Source organism: Microtus ochrogaster, linkage group LG8 (assembly GCF_000317375.1).
Source record: "Microtus ochrogaster isolate Prairie Vole_2 linkage group LG8, MicOch1.0, whole genome shotgun sequence".
Lineage (NCBI taxonomy): Eukaryota > Metazoa > Chordata > Mammalia > Rodentia > Cricetidae > Microtus > Microtus ochrogaster.
The window spans coordinates 19943706-19960082 of NC_022033.1; the positions used below are offsets into that span (position 1 = coordinate 19943706).

At 48.5% G+C, this 16377-nt stretch overlaps 1 protein-coding gene across 1 annotated transcript in view; it reads right to left on the reverse strand.

Annotated features, from left to right (window-relative positions):
* Positions 1-677: 677 nt before the first annotated feature.
* Positions 678-16377, reverse strand: part of Lbp (lipopolysaccharide binding protein) — a 22942-nt gene continuing 7242 nt past the window's right edge. Inside the window, exons 6-15 of the mRNA XM_026787039.1 lie at positions 13085-13148; positions 12378-12469; positions 11754-11933; positions 10107-10166; positions 7905-8072; positions 6612-6679; positions 6126-6168; positions 4897-4960; positions 4031-4107; positions 678-1062 (exon numbers count right to left, since the gene is read on the reverse strand). Of these exons, the coding sequence (XP_026642840.1) occupies positions 1018-1062; positions 4031-4107; positions 4897-4960; positions 6126-6168; positions 6612-6679; positions 7905-8072; positions 10107-10166; positions 11754-11933; positions 12378-12469; positions 13085-13148 (861 nt within the window). The 3' untranslated portion in view covers positions 678-1017. The remainder of the gene's footprint in view (positions 1063-4030; positions 4108-4896; positions 4961-6125; positions 6169-6611; positions 6680-7904; positions 8073-10106; positions 10167-11753; positions 11934-12377; positions 12470-13084; positions 13149-16377) is intronic.

Consider the following 16377-nt stretch of genomic DNA (forward strand, 5'->3'; position numbering starts at 1 on the left):
TGCATCCTCCAGTCTGGGAGCCCATCTCTGTCATACGCCTAGTAAATGGGTCTATTCCCCATGAGTTATCTGCTAGCCGCCAGCGCTATCCATCTGCTCATTAACACAATTAACAAAAAACAACTCCAATGAGCTTTCTGACTCCCAGCCTGGGGGCCTAACTACATAACAGGGGAATGACTCTTTATTAAGTCTGATCAAAAGCTTATTGTTCGGTAGTTAGAAACCGGGGCCTCTCCTCGCAGGCAGTCAGATGAGCTTTTGATTTGGGTCCAACCAAAACCTTCCTTGGATCCCTCTCTTCCTCACTTGCACAGGCCCTGTTGGGGACAGCAGTGGGGGGCTGTGACTTTTGCTTTGCTCTGGACCTGCTGCTGCAGCAAGCAGGAGGTGATGCTGTGTGAATGAGGCCAGGAGCCTAGACAAGACAAGGGCCTTTGTGCTGGCTGGACACCAGACCAAGGGCTGGGAAAGGGGCGTGTGCCGTCCTCCACCCACTCTCTGGGTGAGGCCCTTAGAGCAGGGACCAACAGCAGAGAGGGGCAAGCCAAAGTCTAGCCTTGCAGACCGCAGCTGGAGCCGAGCATCTAAGACTGCCTGAGACCAGATGGCGGGGTTGGGGGTGGGGGCAGGGAGCAGGGAGCAATAAAGAGTTTCAGCTGGAATGTCAAGCCATCCTATAAATATTTATTGAGGACCTACTACGTACCAATACTGCCAGATATAAAGATTAGATGGTGACTTCAAAACCACAGGTTCTGCTTTTAACCACAGTGCCTGCTTTCAAAGCTATTCCAGGTCAGTGGGGCGGGGGTGGGACTTCCTGGAACAGAGAGTCAAGTCCGGGTCAAGAGAGCGCATATGAGGAGGACTATGGGGACGGGGTCCACTAGAGCCAGAAACAGAAACATCTTTTGTGTTCTGGGAGTCTCCAGAGTCCAAAATCTCCAGATGTTGCACATCTGGAATTGCAAATGGCAGGTCCAGCTGTGGTCTCCAGGGTCCATCTTCTTGTCCTCAGCCTCTTAGGTACTGGACATTGGCACCCAAGTATAGGAAGCCCTAGGAAAAAACAGGAAAGAGATTGCTCTAAGCCAGGCTCTGCAGTGCACACCTGCGTCCCTGCTCTCAGGAGACTGAGGCAGGAGGATGGATGATTTGAGGCCAGACCTTGTTAAGAAAGTGAGAGAGGGAGGGGGGACAGAGACTATGAATCCTTTACTCCAGAGAGATGTAGCTGCTGTGAAGAACACAAGAATGGTGGAATAAGAGTCAGGTCAGTGTACACACGTCCAGCTTCAGGTCTCGGCTCTCCACTGTAGCCTTTGCCAGCCCCTTCTCCCAGATGGTACCCGCTTCCTGGCAGGCCCTCATAAATGTCCTTTGTACCACCTAAATTTCCCCTCCTTGGCAAAGGACATGAATTCGTGAGCTCCTGGGCTTCACTTTCTTGCTGTTCTTAAGTTTCCATCATCTGGATAGGGTGGGAAGTCAGCCCTCAAGGCCAGCTTGGACTTTGTCCATAGTGGATCCACCGTGGTCTTTGGTGGTCAAAAGTGTAGTGGGTATTAGCTCCACCCATGACCATGGGCTGTCTGTCCCAAAAGAGGTGGTCCTTGTCTGCCGACTTTGATGTTTTAAAAGGAAGAGGGGGTGATAAATCTGGTAGTCTTGATGTCTTAAAAGGAAGAGGGGGTGATAAATCTGATAGTCTCTTCCCAAGAGCTTCCATTCTTGGCCCCCGACTTTCGCAAAAACTCAGGGAAGCTGGAGCTATACCCTGTGTACAGGGGAGAGAGCCAAGGGCCAGCTGTGTGAATGGTCACCTAGCCTTTGTTCTGAGCAGCAGTCGGATGGACGTTGACCATGGACCACAGCATCTTCAGTGAGGTTCGCACAGCTGCCAACCCCATTATCTTATCTTAGAGATGCTGCTTAGAGAGATAACTGAGACTCAGGGCGCAGATGGGCCACAGAAATGCGCCATCACAATAATCATCGGGAGAGCGAGAAGCAGATAGATTTCTTGCTGTATTGATGGAGTCAATCACCATCCTTGTGTCAAATGGGACTGTATCCAACTATCGCTGGGCTGTAGAAGCTAGACAGGAGGAGGAACGAGCTCAAGGAATTTTTTTTTTTTTTGAAAAGCAACGACTCTCAGTTCTAGGAGGAAAGCTGTCAGATACGAGATCTCTGAGGAGAACTGCAGTCGCATCCTGGTACCTATGTCTCTGATGGTCAGGCTGCCCCTCTGCAGTTAGGTTGTTCTCTGTTTCAGAAACTGAGGCCCCAGGGCATCCTCCCAGCCGTGTGCACTAATGAAGGGTCTGCATCACGTACTAACCCAAGATGACTCCGTTGTTACCAGCACAGTGGTTTTGCCTCCCCCTTTTGTGAAGATCTTGTGGAGAAATACGTTGGAAAGGAGATCTGGTCTACCATGGTTTTGGAAGGAGGAAGGTTTACCTTAGTCTATGAACGTCACCCATCTCCTATTTATAAAAGTTTTCAAATCCACAAAGTAGGTTCCCCTGGTAGCTGGGCAAGTGGGAAGCCCACTCTGGTCTCTTTGGAGTGTTTATCTAGCCTTTGAAATCATGTCACACACACACACACACACACACACACACACACACCCCCCTCATGGTCTCATGGTGCACGCCTGAGGTCAGATGATAACTGGGAATTGATGGGAGTCAACTCTCTCCTTCCACCATGTGGGTCCTGGGGATCCAACTCAGGTGATCAAACTTGAGGGCCAGTGCCTTCACCCCCTGGCCCATCTCACCAGCCCTGGCTAAATAAACTACTCCTCAAATTGTCTGACTGTTGACTGAATTCAGACAGCTCAGAACCTAGAGACCCCTTTAACAGTATGAGAGCTCATACTGCCCAAGTCTGAAACAAACTAACAAAAAATAAGGAAACCTTAGGGAAAGAGAAAACAAACAAATAAGCCCCCAGGGTCCTGGAGACAAGTCCACCAAATTCCAACCATGCTTGTGGGTGGTAATGCTCCTTCAGACAGTTAAAAAAAAATGTGTAAAGCTATAGCGCGTGTTTAAAATAGGGTGCTTTAGGCTGCATTTGGAGTACAGCTCTTCCACTTAAGAATCAACGTGGGGGCTGAGGCTGTGGCTCAGAGCTGGAGGGCTTCCCCACATGTGTGAGGTCCAGGACAGCAGAAAATTAAACAAACCAACCTGGGCAATCATAAAGTTTACCAACGGCCTTTGGAACATGACCTGCTGGCAAGGCTGGGACTTTCAAAACGAGCCTTTTGGGGCCTCAGGCTGTGTCGGATACCTCCAGCCCAACAGTGACAACATCTGTATGTTTTATTATTAATTGTGTGTGTGCATATAATTAATATGTTTATTTCGCCTGGCACCTGGGGAGTGACTGTAAGAGTCATCATACATTATTACCCTGTTTATTAGAATTTTGAGGTCAACCATGGCCATTTGACTGCTAAAGACCGCGGTGGAGCCCTGGAGAAGAACTGAATTTGGCCCAATTCCCACCTGTCTAGACAATGGAAACCCAAGAACATCAAAAGAAAGCGAGGCCCAGGAGCTCCCGATTTTGTGTCCTTTGTCAAGGAGAGGAAATTTAGGTGGCACAAAGAACATCCATGAGACCGCCGGGAAGCTGCAGTGGGCACATGCATCTGTGTGTGGGATTGTCCGTGTGAGCCCAGGGACCCACGTAGCCCAGAGGTGTTGGATCCCCTGGAGCTGGAGTTACACTACAGACGGCTGTGAACCACCCATTACAGGGGCTGCAAACAGTCTATGGTTCCCCAGGAGGAGCAATGCTTGCTCTCAACCGCCGAGCCATCTCTCCTGTCCGCCAACCCCAACCTTGGCTTCCTGGTGTATTTTAACTCCAGGGGATGCTCTGTCCTCATGAGTCTTCTCAGCTGCAGGACTGAACTGGGCCCACTCTCTGAGTGGTGGCTTCCGGACCTGGTAGGTTGCCCAGCTGCCACCCCTCACGTCCCCAGAGCCCCACTGGGCCCACTCACCTTGTGGATCTGGAGGTCAAGGTCGTGAAGTTGAATATTCCTTGGAAGAGGGAGAGGGAAGCCCTTGGCCAGCTCATCTGTGGGTTGACAACACCATTGAGGAGATGTGTTGGTAACTGACAGCGACAAACAAATCTTTACCAAAGCTCAGCCGCTCTACATACGCCTGAGGCAGTGTATTCCCACTCAGTGATGGCCTAAGACTGTGAGGTGGGTGTTACCACTATTCCCATTTTACAGATATGGAAACTGAGGCACAGAGTGGCCAAGTAGCTTGTTTTGGGTTCTAAAGCAAGAAAACTACAGATTTGAACCCAGAATGTCTGGCAGGGCACCTAAGCCCCTAGACATGGCCTGACGGAGGAAGTGGCGGGCCCAGGATAGCAGGAAAGTGTCATGAGCAGTGGCAGTTAGTTCTCTCGCTTCTGCCACCTGCTTCCTGTTGTAGCCTGCTGAAACTGTACGTCATGGATCTGCCCTTGGGTCTGACATCAGTTTATTTGGCTGCGGAGTGGGGCAGTTGCCTGGAAATACACATTCAAGGTGGTTGTCCTGTCCTGCTGTGATCCAATCCTGGTCTTTCTCCTGTCACCCCAGGAAGTATGGGCATTTCTAGAAGTCTCTCCTTCCCCATAAGGAGTTTACTGTGCATCAAAGAACTGTCTCAATCCCAAATCCCCAGTGGAGCCTGGAAGAATGTGAGATTGCCTTCAATATTCTATCCCACGTAGGCCACTAAAGCTCTGTCAGGTGACTTCTCAGGGTCACCCAGCTCTCAGGAGACCCTGATTTCCAATCCGGGGCAAAGTCTCTCCCCCAGAAGTGGTGTCTACTCCAGACCTGGGAAGGCCTAGAGCCATTCTTACTGTTGGCATCAGGGTAGAGGGTGTTGAGAAGGTAGTAGTTGAGGAACGCCTGAAACAGGTTCACCTGGGGGAGAAGAGAAGAGGTGCACTGTGACCACGCAGCCATTCTGTGCCCCAATAAACAGTTATGTGCAGTTTACCTAAGCCCACGTGGTGCTGGTGAATGAAGCTGACTACAAATCTTTGCTCCTTTAAACCCAGCACTCGGGAGGCAGAGGCAGGCGGATCTCTGTGAGTTTGAGGCCAGCCTGGTCTACATAGTGAGTTCTAGGACAGCCAGGCCTACATAATGAGACCCTGTCTTGAAACAAAACAAAACCCACACCAAACTTTAATCTAATGAAAACTAGCTTAGGGATTTTTTTCTTCTACAGGAGACTCTGGGGTTGCTACCAGTGGAAGCACCTGTCTGTGAATGAAGCCAAGATGGGTGAAATTAGACCTGAGGGATGGGCAGAGGCTCTTGATGAATAGACCTGAGCACCTGGGTCCAGCTCTACCTGAAATGCCCACCCTTAGTTTTGTGATGCTAGTTGTCCTCTGTGTGTGTGTGTGTGTGTGTGTGCATGCAGGTGTGTGCGAATGTTTGCATAGATAAGCACACGTGTGTGGGTGCATGCGTGTGTGTGTGTGTGCGCGTGGGGGGGTGGGGCGTGTGTGCACACGCGTGTGTCTTTATGAAGGACAGAGGTCAGCCTCAGCTGTCATGCCTCAGGAGTCCCCCACCTTATTTCCTGCGCCTGCTCTCTCACTGGTCCCGGGACTCACTGACTAGGCTGGCCAGCGGGCTCGAGGTGTAAGATACGGCGCTAATCCTAACACCAAGGGTCCACCTGTTTCTCCCTAGCCCTGGGATTACCGTGCTTGGCTTTTAACTTGTGCACTGGGGATTTGAACTCAGGTCCTTATACATGGTAAGCACGTTGCCAACCGAGTCATGCCTTTTATTTTTAGTTCTGTGACCCTATGAATCCCACCTCTTTGCTCGAGACAACCTGAGATGGATTTCTTTTCACTGCAGTTAAAATAATTCTGACCAACAGCCAGTCTTATATTGGGACATAATTATTCATTGACCCCGTATTGCATTCTTGAGAGGTTTGACAGGGGCCTGGGCAGAGATCTGTTCTTCTATGCCCGTTCCTATTCTAGGTGCCATGGCAACTACTTCAGAAACATCTTAACTAACAGGCATCCTAATCATGTCATAACTCAGGACAGTAACTCACGTTGAATGTGCCGACTTTGGACTCTATCAGTTTCACTTGGGCCCTGTAACAAAGCAGAATCACAGGGGTGGGCATCATGGGGGGGGGCTAAGTGGGTTCCCAGAGAGGAGGAGGCGCAGGTGCCAGAGGGGCAGGAGAAACAGACACATTGATGTTGGGAAGACCAGTGGGGACTGGGGAAGTGTCAAAGCGTGGTCTTTAGCATTTCAGTACATCAATACAGCTGAGAGCTAAAATCCATAGACTAAGCAAGAGCAGCAAGTTGGTTATCCAGACATTTGAAATTTGTGGAGCAGTACAGCAGAAGAATTAAGCCAACCAAAGTAAGTAATACTTATATTTCCTTCCCAAGTGGCAGGCCCTCCACATTGACAGGGGCGTCACATCCCACCCCGACCCCAATTACGGAGTCCAGATGGAGCCCGGCTGGCCGCCCACGCACAGCTTTCCCCTGCTGTGATGCCATTCCCTGTTGAGGCTCCTTACTTCTCTGGATGCAGCATCCCGGTGACCTTGCTGTTGTTGAAGGTCAATGAGGCAAACATATTGGTGACCTGGAAGAGGCAGTAGAAAAAAACAAGCTTAGCTGGGCAGTGGAGACGCATGCCTTTAATTCCAGCACTCAGGAGGCAGAGGCAGGCGGATCTCTGTGAGTTCGAGGCCAGCCTGGTCAACAAGAGCTAGTTCCAGGACAGGCACCAATAACTACAGAGAAACCCTGTCTTGAGAAATTAAAAAAAAAAAAGGAAAAGAAAAGAAAATTAAGAAAGAAGCGTTACTGATGGTGGTTGTCATCACGGGCTGAGGCGGACACCAGCAGCCTCAGAAGCTCACCCGTTGGGCTACAGCCTCCCATGGCACTCAGTGTGTCATTAAGTAAGGGACTGAACTTGGACATGAACAGCTTTATTTAAAATTGCTGAGAATCACAGCAGTTAAACTTTGAACGGGGCACCAACAGAAGACCTGGAATTCGCATCCTTAGTCAGCTCTCAGAGGTCAGGGCCAGGTCCCCCAGGGCCCTGCTCAGCTCTAGCAATGATAGTGATGAATTCTATTTTATTTAAAAACAAGTTGATATCAACAGTAACAGTTGGAAAGACGGGTATGCCCTCTGAGAGGAACTGCCCTTCAGGATTTTGGCCTTGTTGAGTTGAAGCCTGAGAGAAGACAGAAAATTCTTCATCCAGGGTACAGGGTCCCCAAAAGGATTCTGAAATCCATGAGCCAGGGGCCACCAAGAAACAAAAAAACACTCTTATTATTTAATTTAGAAGGAATTTGGTTCAGGGGGAATGGTTATGTAGATGAAGGAACCTTAAGAAGCCAAAATTAATTAATTAATTAATTAATTAAAAAAAGTGTGGGAGAGGGCATCAGAACTCAGTGAGTGCGGGAAGTCTGATAGTATTCTGACAATGCTGCTATTGGCCAATAAAACTGGAAGTCAGAATGCAAGGGAGCTTGGGAAATGTAGTCTTCAGAGAACAGCTACACAGGACAAAGACCCTCCCCACCACAGTCCTGACTCAGAGGGAGACATGCACATTAAATAAACAAATCTCCAAATAACTACACAAATGCCTGGGCAATAAACACCATGGAGAGAGTTCACAGAGTGCCACAGATTTGTAAAAATGCAAACGGTCAGACAGATCCATGAAAAGAGAAAGCCAGGCAGCCCTTTCCCGGGCTGTAACACATCAGTTGAGATCCGAAGCGAGGGAGGAGAAAAGCGCTTGTGAAGAGGAACACATTTGCAAAGACTCAGAGCCTTACCACACCAAGCCGGAAGACAGACTCCGGGGTGGAACTGGGCAGGAGCACAAAGCCTTCTATCTCCATCTGAGGGGCCAAGGATAGATTCCCAGGACTGACATTCAGGAGTGGGGCAGAGACCACTGCTCCACGGAGCTCCAAGTTCATGTCGGGGTACCTTCTGGTTATCTGGGGGTAGGATTGGAGATGGTGTCAGAAGAACGAAATACGTCTACAGAGTCTCGAGGGAAAACATAAAGGGGACACTTTGGGTCTGGTTCTACATTTCACAAAGCGTGCTGTACCCTGCGCCTTCCTAACATCGATCTGCCCGTGTAGACACCTCACCCCATCCTCCCTGGCCAGTAGGGAAAGGAGAGAACTGTAGCATTTGGGCTAGCTTTCAAAAACCGGACCTAACCAGATCTCATCATTGCAAGGGGGCTCAGCATTTTATTGAATTATGGTGGCCATGGAATTTAATCTGGGACAAGACCGGGGAGGGCGGAGTTGGTGGAGGAACAAACTCCCATGAGCCTTTGGTTCTATAAGGGCAGATCCATTTATTACTGTCAAGGGAGTTTGGGAGCTGGAGGAGGTGAGGACACAGCAGGTGGCCACTTTGCTAGGTGAGTCTGGTGAAGACAAGAAGTGGGGGGCAGTAGGGAGCCAAGGGGTGCTGGAGCCAGGGTGTGACCAAGGATGCCGCAGAACTAGCTGGGACAAATCTGTGGCTTTGAGGAGGGACAGGGCCTGACAATGTAGGTCTTGGGCATTCAAGTCCTTGCTTAAATTTTAATTTGTTTTTAGATTTATTTAGTTTTATGTCTATGAGTGTTTTGCCTGCATGTATGTCTGTGCACCACATGCATGTCTGCTGGCCAGAGGTCAGAAGAGGGCATCGGATCCCCTGGAACTGGAGTTATGGAGATTGGGAGCCACCATGTGGCTGCTGGGAACTGAATAAGGTCTTCTGTAAGAGCAATAGCTCTTCTCTGCTGAGCCGTCTCTCCAAATCAAACTTTTCAATTCTTTCTCACGTTTTTAATTCCTTTCTGCACAGTACCTAGCCTTATGCAGGACATGATTGGAAAAGTTGAGGGAGGAGTCAATGGGAATCTTGGGGACAAACTGAAGCCATGTACAGAAAGGTCTGGCCAGTGGCAGAACCACTGGGTTATTCACTGTGATGCTGGTGTCAGCAAGGACTGCAAGCAAACCCCTGTGCCCTTCTGTGGAGACTGTACCCACACCAGAGCAGGTTGCCTCACTGTGACCAGAGAGGGGGAGGAAGTTACTTAACTTCCAGTATGAAGGGTTTCCCACAGACAGGAAAGAGGGAGAGTGCAGACCATGCCTTTTGTTTGTGCAAAAGAACCTGGGGGAACACACACTGTCTCCTTCAGGGACAATGAAAGAGGAGCTGTGGAGGGGGGCCAGGGAGAGAGCTTGGTGGTTAAGAGCATATTTGGTTCTTGCAGAAAACCTGGGTCCAATTCTTCATACCTGTATGGGGCCTCATGACCTCTGTGATCTGACACCCTCTTCTGGGATCTGACACTATTGGGAACCTGGGAGCCTTTTCATGGGAAGTAGGTGCCAGGGGTCAGCAGGGGTCAGGAATCCTTGCCTCTATAACCTTTTAGATATTTCTAGAATGGTGAGATATGAGAACTTCTTTTCCATTCAGAAAAATGTCAGTGCTGGGTATAGTGGTGCAAATCGGTAATCCCAAACTCTCGAGAAGCTGAGACAGGGGGATCGTTAAGTTCAAAGCCAGCCTGGGCTGCATATGAGATCCTGTGTTAGAAAACTGTGGGCTGGGTTGTAACTCAGGGGTAATGAGCTTGTGAAGCATATGTGTACCCCAGGTTCCATCCCCAGCACATCAAATGTTGTAAGAACCCCTTAAAGCAAGCGGAACAAGCCTGGATCCTGGTAAACCCTCTCTGGTTGCTAGGCAATATTAACTAGGTGCCCTTCCCACTATTCCCTTGGGCTCCTTAACACCAAAACCAGATGGGAAAAGCTGAGGAAGGATGATTAAGGGAGCATAGGTTCATGCTGCAAGGACTTTGAAGGGAGTCCTCAGGTCTGCAGTCCCCAGGGTCTCACTAGCCTCTGATTCTGTGTCAAGTGGAGAGGGCCACAGAGGTTCTAGAGAGAAACCTTGGCAAACCGGTAGGCTCAAGTTGTGCCCATGGAGAGCAGAAGGGGCTTTACCTGGGGAGTGAAGGGGCGGAAGGCCTTGGTGTTCAGCCGGATGTTGGAATCAGGTGGTAACTGTAGGAAGAAGACATAGTGGGGGAGGGCGTTAGAGTGCTTATTAGAAGAGAGTTGTGGAGACAGACCAGTGAGTCACGTCTCACGACTGTAACAAAATATTTGACCAAAGCGACTTGAAGAAGGCTCATTTTGGTTCACAGTTCAAGAGTACAGCCCATCACAGCAGGAGCTTGAGGCAACTGGACACCCTGCACACACAGTCAGGAAGCAGAAATGGCCCTGACCCAGCTCACTGTCTCCTCTCTATTCAGCCTAGACCTCAGCCTACAGAATGATGCTGCCCACGGGTGACTGAGTCTTCAGTCTTGGTTAACCCATTCTGTATACTTCCTCCAGAGATGCCAGGGTTTTGTCATTGTTTCTTTGGTGATTCTAGATCCTGTTAGGTTGACAAGCAATATGAGCTATGGTGAGCAAGCATGTGTGCGTGTGTGTGTGCATGTGTGTGTGTGTGTGCGTGTGTGTGTGCATGTGCATATGTGTGTGTGTGCGTGCGTGTGTGTGTAGAGTAGCTTCTCCCTATGGGTCCAGTTGCCTTGGCTACCATGAGGCCTCTGTCTTATAGAACACACGAACCTCCTGGAGATGGGGCTGTGATCCTGTGGGCATCATTCAAGAGTTCTCAGTTGAGAGCTGATTGAAGCTCCCAGATTCTGAGTGAGACTTTGGGCCAGGGTTTTCGACCTTGCCTTCAGGGACCCGTAACATGGGGAGAAGCCACTGCCAGGTCAAAGTCACCCATCTGTCATCAGATGACCTTCCATCTTGGCCAGGGTGATCACTCTGTGTCCCTGCCACCTTGACATAGTTCACAGACCTCATTTTTTTTTAAAAATAAAATGTGTAGCCCAGGCTGACCTCAAACTTGTGATACTCCTGCCTCTGCGTCCTTCAGCAAATCCTACTGGTGTGAGCCACCACAACCGGCCACAGACCTCAATTTTTAAGAGGTGCTACAACAAACCATGCTTGAACCCTAGAAAACTTAAAAGAACTGGGGTGGGGTGGGGTTATGTGGTGTGATTTGCTGTGAAAGTCACTCTCTCTGCAAATCCCACCAGTGACAGTGACATCAATGTGTCTTAGGAAGATCTGTTTCTTCTTCTCACTCCAGATCACTAAATTAGGTACCCTTTTCATGTTGGCTGCAGGGAAGCTCCCAGACAGATCTGTGATTTAAAGAAAAATTACAAATCAAGTGTCTTCATAACTAACTGTCATTTACTTTTTATTCGGTTTTTATTTCCTTTCTCTGTAATGCGACTTTGCTTCATTCATTAAATTATTTTTAATAAGCCTGCAGGAGTTATCATGATAACAGAAAATATGAGTTAGAATAGGCCTAGACTAGAAGGTCAAACAGAGACACATAAACAAGTCTCTGATAGTTATGAGGGAGAAAGAACTTTGGCCTTGAGTTTCCTGGCGACCCAAGAAATAAAGAGAAATTATGCTAATATATTTTGCTAGTCTTGATATTTGCTTAGCTATAACTCACGATTTTTCTGGTGTAAGTTCAAACAGAATGGAGGGAAGGAAGAGCTACATTGTCTCTGGGGAGCACGGCAGAGCCCATATTCTCACCATGTCATCTGTGATGGTGAAGTTCAGGTACCCAGCCTGGTGATAGACCCGACTGGCTATGTTGAAGGCATGGTCTGAGATGGCAAAGTAGACCATTTGTTTACACTTGTCTTCAGGTAGGCTCATCATCGGAGTAGGGGAGGTAGGCGGGGACCGGTGATTCCGATTAAAAATTTCACCCTGGAGAGAGAAGTGGGGACAGTGGACTGTTTGAAGTCTATCCCACGGCTAGCCATGGAGCTCAGGGCTTATCTGCGACGATTGATTGATGAATAGCACTGACTGGAAACACTGTCCTAAACTGCCCCTTTAGTGAGGAAGTCCTTTGGGCAAATTTGTGTCTCTTATGGCTAGGAACTTTGCTTTATGGAAACAGCAGGATGTGTGCTGCCCAGCCCCTCTGCCCCACCCAGTTCTGATGCCCCCACCCATCAGGGTGGGCAAGGTGCTGGAGAATTTGGGGAGAGCAAGTGGGAGTTTTGAAGCTGAGGCTATCCACCACTCCATAACTCTGGGCCTTGGGGAAACAAGAATCCCCAAAAATGAGGACAGACTTGTGGTTAGGAAGTGGAGTGGGCTGAGTGTCCTGTGTCCTGTCACTAACTCCTGTTCTTACACCCTCACCTTAAACATCACATCTAGCATCTGGGCCGTTGCACGGGGAGCCTCCACCAAACTGTAGTCAATGCTCAGGACGTCATCGATCTCCGCAGTGACTGCAAGTTAGAGCAGAAAGAGTGTGAGGGGCAGCAGGGCCAGGTGTGGTCTGCAGCAGGTGAAGAGGGGGTGAGCCCTGCTTCCCTAAATATCCTCTTTGTGGCCATTGCAAAAAAAAAAAAAAAAAGCAAATACTAGACATCTGTGTCATTTGAGAATGACTCCTATAGGATTATATATTTGAATGCTTAGGTACCAGGGAGTGGCACTATTTGAGAGGATTGGAAGGATTAGGAGATGTGGCCATTTTGGAGAAGTATATCACTGGGGGCGAGCTTTGAGATTTCAAAAACCCACGTCAGGCTCAGGCTCTCTCTCTCTTTGCCTCTCAAGATGAAGCTCTCGTGTGTCCCAGCACCTGCCTGTGAGCCACCATGCTCCCTGCCATGATGATAATGGACTAAGCGTCTGAGACTGTAATCAAGCCCCAGTTAAATGCTTTATTTTATAGGCATGGCCTAGATCAAGGCTACCTTTTGGGAGAAAACCTGAGGAGAAAAGGGGATTTAAAATCACTGCTTTCTACTCTTTTGTCTCTGTTTGATAAGGTTCAAATCTGAACTTAAGAAAAATGAAGAGAAATAGAGTCCCGAGGGGTATGTGGGTGCCCCTACCTGGCAGGGTTTGGAGATAAGGCTGCAGGTCAGAGGTCACAGACTTCTGGATCAGCTCACAAACCTGAGAGGAACAGGAAGGGGAAGGTTCATGAGTCTCCACCTGTGCAAACCCTCGATGACATGGGCTCAGTAATAATCTACCTGCAAATATCCGTAAATGCTTAGTTAGCATGTACCAGGTGTCACCAGAGCAGAAGTGATAAAAATAAATATCATGTCAGCCTGGATATGGACTCTAACAGGGTCCGAGCTGGCCCCAAGGCTGGATGCCTGCAAACAGAAAGGCAATGGTGGGACATGGTATGTGACACTCACCATTATGGGCTTCTTAGGGGAAGCCTTGGTGGCAGGAGCTCAGAACTGCACAGCTGACCCCTGTCTAAGTAGACATAGAGGTCGTACAGTGGTCCCCTACTGCCTGTCACTGGGCATGGCAGCTTTGGCTGCTCGTTCCCTGGGTACCCATAGGACACCCAGTGGTCGTGCGTATGAAACACTTACACACAATTTATTGCCACCAGTGGAGCCGTGAGCTTCTCAAGAGCAGGAAATATGTTTTTCAAACCAGTTTGCTATCCTGGCTGCTGTAATCACTTGAGTTATTTATTATATAAGCCAACAAAATATGACCAAGAAGAAATGTGTTCAAGAAGACCAGACATAAATACTCTGAAAGATGAGGTACTAACCATGTGGTTCCCTCTGGACAACAGAGAAGCCAGGAGGAGAAAAGGGGTCCTAAAAATAAAGATGGGGCTGGCGAGGTGGCTCACTGCATAAAAAAACTTGTGACCAGTCCCAGCATCCTGAGTTTGATACCTAGGACCCACAGAGTGGAAAGAGAGAGTATCTCCCACAGATTGCCCTTTGGCTTTTTTTTTTTGCTTTTTCAAGACAGGGTTTCTCTGTGGTTTTGGAGCTGTCCTGGAACTAGCTCTTGTAGACTAGGCTGGTCTCGAACTCACAGAGATACGCCTGCCTCTGCCTCCCGAGTGCTGGGATTAAAGGCGTGCACCACCACTGCCCGGCTGCCCTTTGGCTTTTATATGCACACCACGGCCCGTGTGCCCCTCCCACAAATAATAAGTAAATAAATAAACGTTGCCAACATGGCAATGGTCTGCGAGTGAACTCTTTATTTGCAGTTGGCTGAAGAAGTGGAGCTTGCAACAAGCTGATCCCACAGGTGAGGAAGACCAAGGACTGTGCCTGCCAGGAGCCCATCTCAAAGAACAGCTCCATATCCTGTATCAACTCACATTTACTTACATCTGAGCCCCTGCATTGTTATAGGAGGCTGCTTGTTTGTTCCCGGCAGCCCGGACTCAAAATAACCACTCAGAAACTATATTATTTAAATCACTGCTTGGCCAATCACTTAAATCACTTAGCACATTGCTAGCTAAATCTTTTTTTTTTTTTTTTTTTTTTTTTTTAAGACAGGGTTTCTCTGTACCTTTGAAGCCTGTCCTGGAACTAACTCTTGTAGACCAGGCTGGCCTCGAACTTACAGAAATCCATCTGCCTCTGCCTCCCGAGTGCTAGGATTAAAGGCATGCGGCTAGCTAGCTATTATATCTTTGGTTAACCCATTTCTATTAATCTGTGTATCGCCATGTGGCTGTGGCTTATCGGGTAAAGTTCCGGCATCTGGCACCTGTTTCCAGCAGGGCTACATGGCTTCTCCTTGACCTCATCTACTCTCTCTCTCTCTCTATATATATATATATCTTCCAGCCTAGCTTTATTCTGTTAAGCCATTGCCTGTAAGCAGCTTCTTTATTCATTAACCAATAAAAGCAACACATATACAGAAGGACTTCCCACACCAATGTATAAGTATTTTCTTTGTTGATATGTGCACAGGAGAGTGGAAACTTTGAACAGCATGTCTTTGCTCCCTTCTGTAGGTGTTGTATGTTGTGTGCATGTGTGCACACGTATATGCATGCGTGCACTCGTGTGCAGGTGCACTCACCCATGCATGCAGACAAGCCAGAGGCCAGCTTTAGGTGTTTTCCTCTCTCTCTCTCTCTCTCTCCCCACCTTGGTTTTGAACCTTAACTGATCTCTCTCTGAACTTAGAGCTCACTATTATCTAACCTAGATGGCCAACAAGCCCCTGGGACCTGCCTGTCTGTGACCCCATAGCTCTCAGTTACAGATGCACCACACTGCTGGCTTTTACATGGGGCTGGACATCTAAACTTGTACATTAAGCACTTTCCCCACTGAGCCACCTCTGCTCTGCCTTCCCTCCATTTTGACAGATTCTTGCTATGTACCCCAGGCTTGAGATCCTCTTGACTCCGTATTGATCCTGGGATTGGGGGTGTGTGCCACCATGCCCAGCTATGGCTCTTTTTGATTTGTGAGTTCCCACTGATTGCAACGTATCCATCCACGTGTTCAATGGAAGAGAGAGACATGGAAACTTTGCCCCAGTGCGTGGGTACCCTATTCTTTCAGAGACCTAAGTGGTTGTGGAAGGGAAATATGAGGTCCTCTGTCCCAGATGTCTGGGGGGGGGTCTTTTGGATGTACAGAAGCATGGTGGCTAAGGGTGCTGCAAGGAGGAGGAAGCCCCTGCTTTGGGTTCAAGTCCTGATCAGTATCTGCTGGCCCTGTGACCTCTGTATCTCTGAGTTCTGGCTACTTGCTCACAGGACCCAAGGCCAACCACATCCTAGATGTTTGGGGGTTCAGGGCAACCTGACAAGAGTATGTTTTCTTAGCATCAGGATGAACGTGTTCTGTAGCAGCCAGAGACAAGAGGTTGTAGGGAAGAGATGTCTGAAAACTTGTAGAGAGCAGGGGTCAAGCTAGATCTTCAACTCCTCCAAGATACTCCTAAGGACTTTTTGGCAAATGGAGCCCCAGGGCTGGGAAAGTCTCCATCCTGGCCTAGCACCACTTAGTTTTTGACACCCCTCTGAGCCACCCCACTGTCTCTTTCAAAGTCTGAGGTTCAATCCCAGTTTGTTGTTGATGTTCATAACCCCAGGAAGGTGTGAGGCTAGCCTGGGCTATGTAGTCAGACCCTGTCTCATAACATTGAAAAGAAAAAAATGGGCCAAGACTATGCAAAAGAACCTTAGATCACTCACTATTCCTGGCCAAAGCACAGGATCATAAAACAGCAACTGTTCTTTATAAATAAGAATAGTATATTCTGCACTAATTATATTAATTGAGAAAACAATAATTATACCTCTGTATTTTGTGATAATAATTGAGATGTACTTTGCTATGAGACACACTGCTAATCATTATCAGGAGCAGCAGTGGGG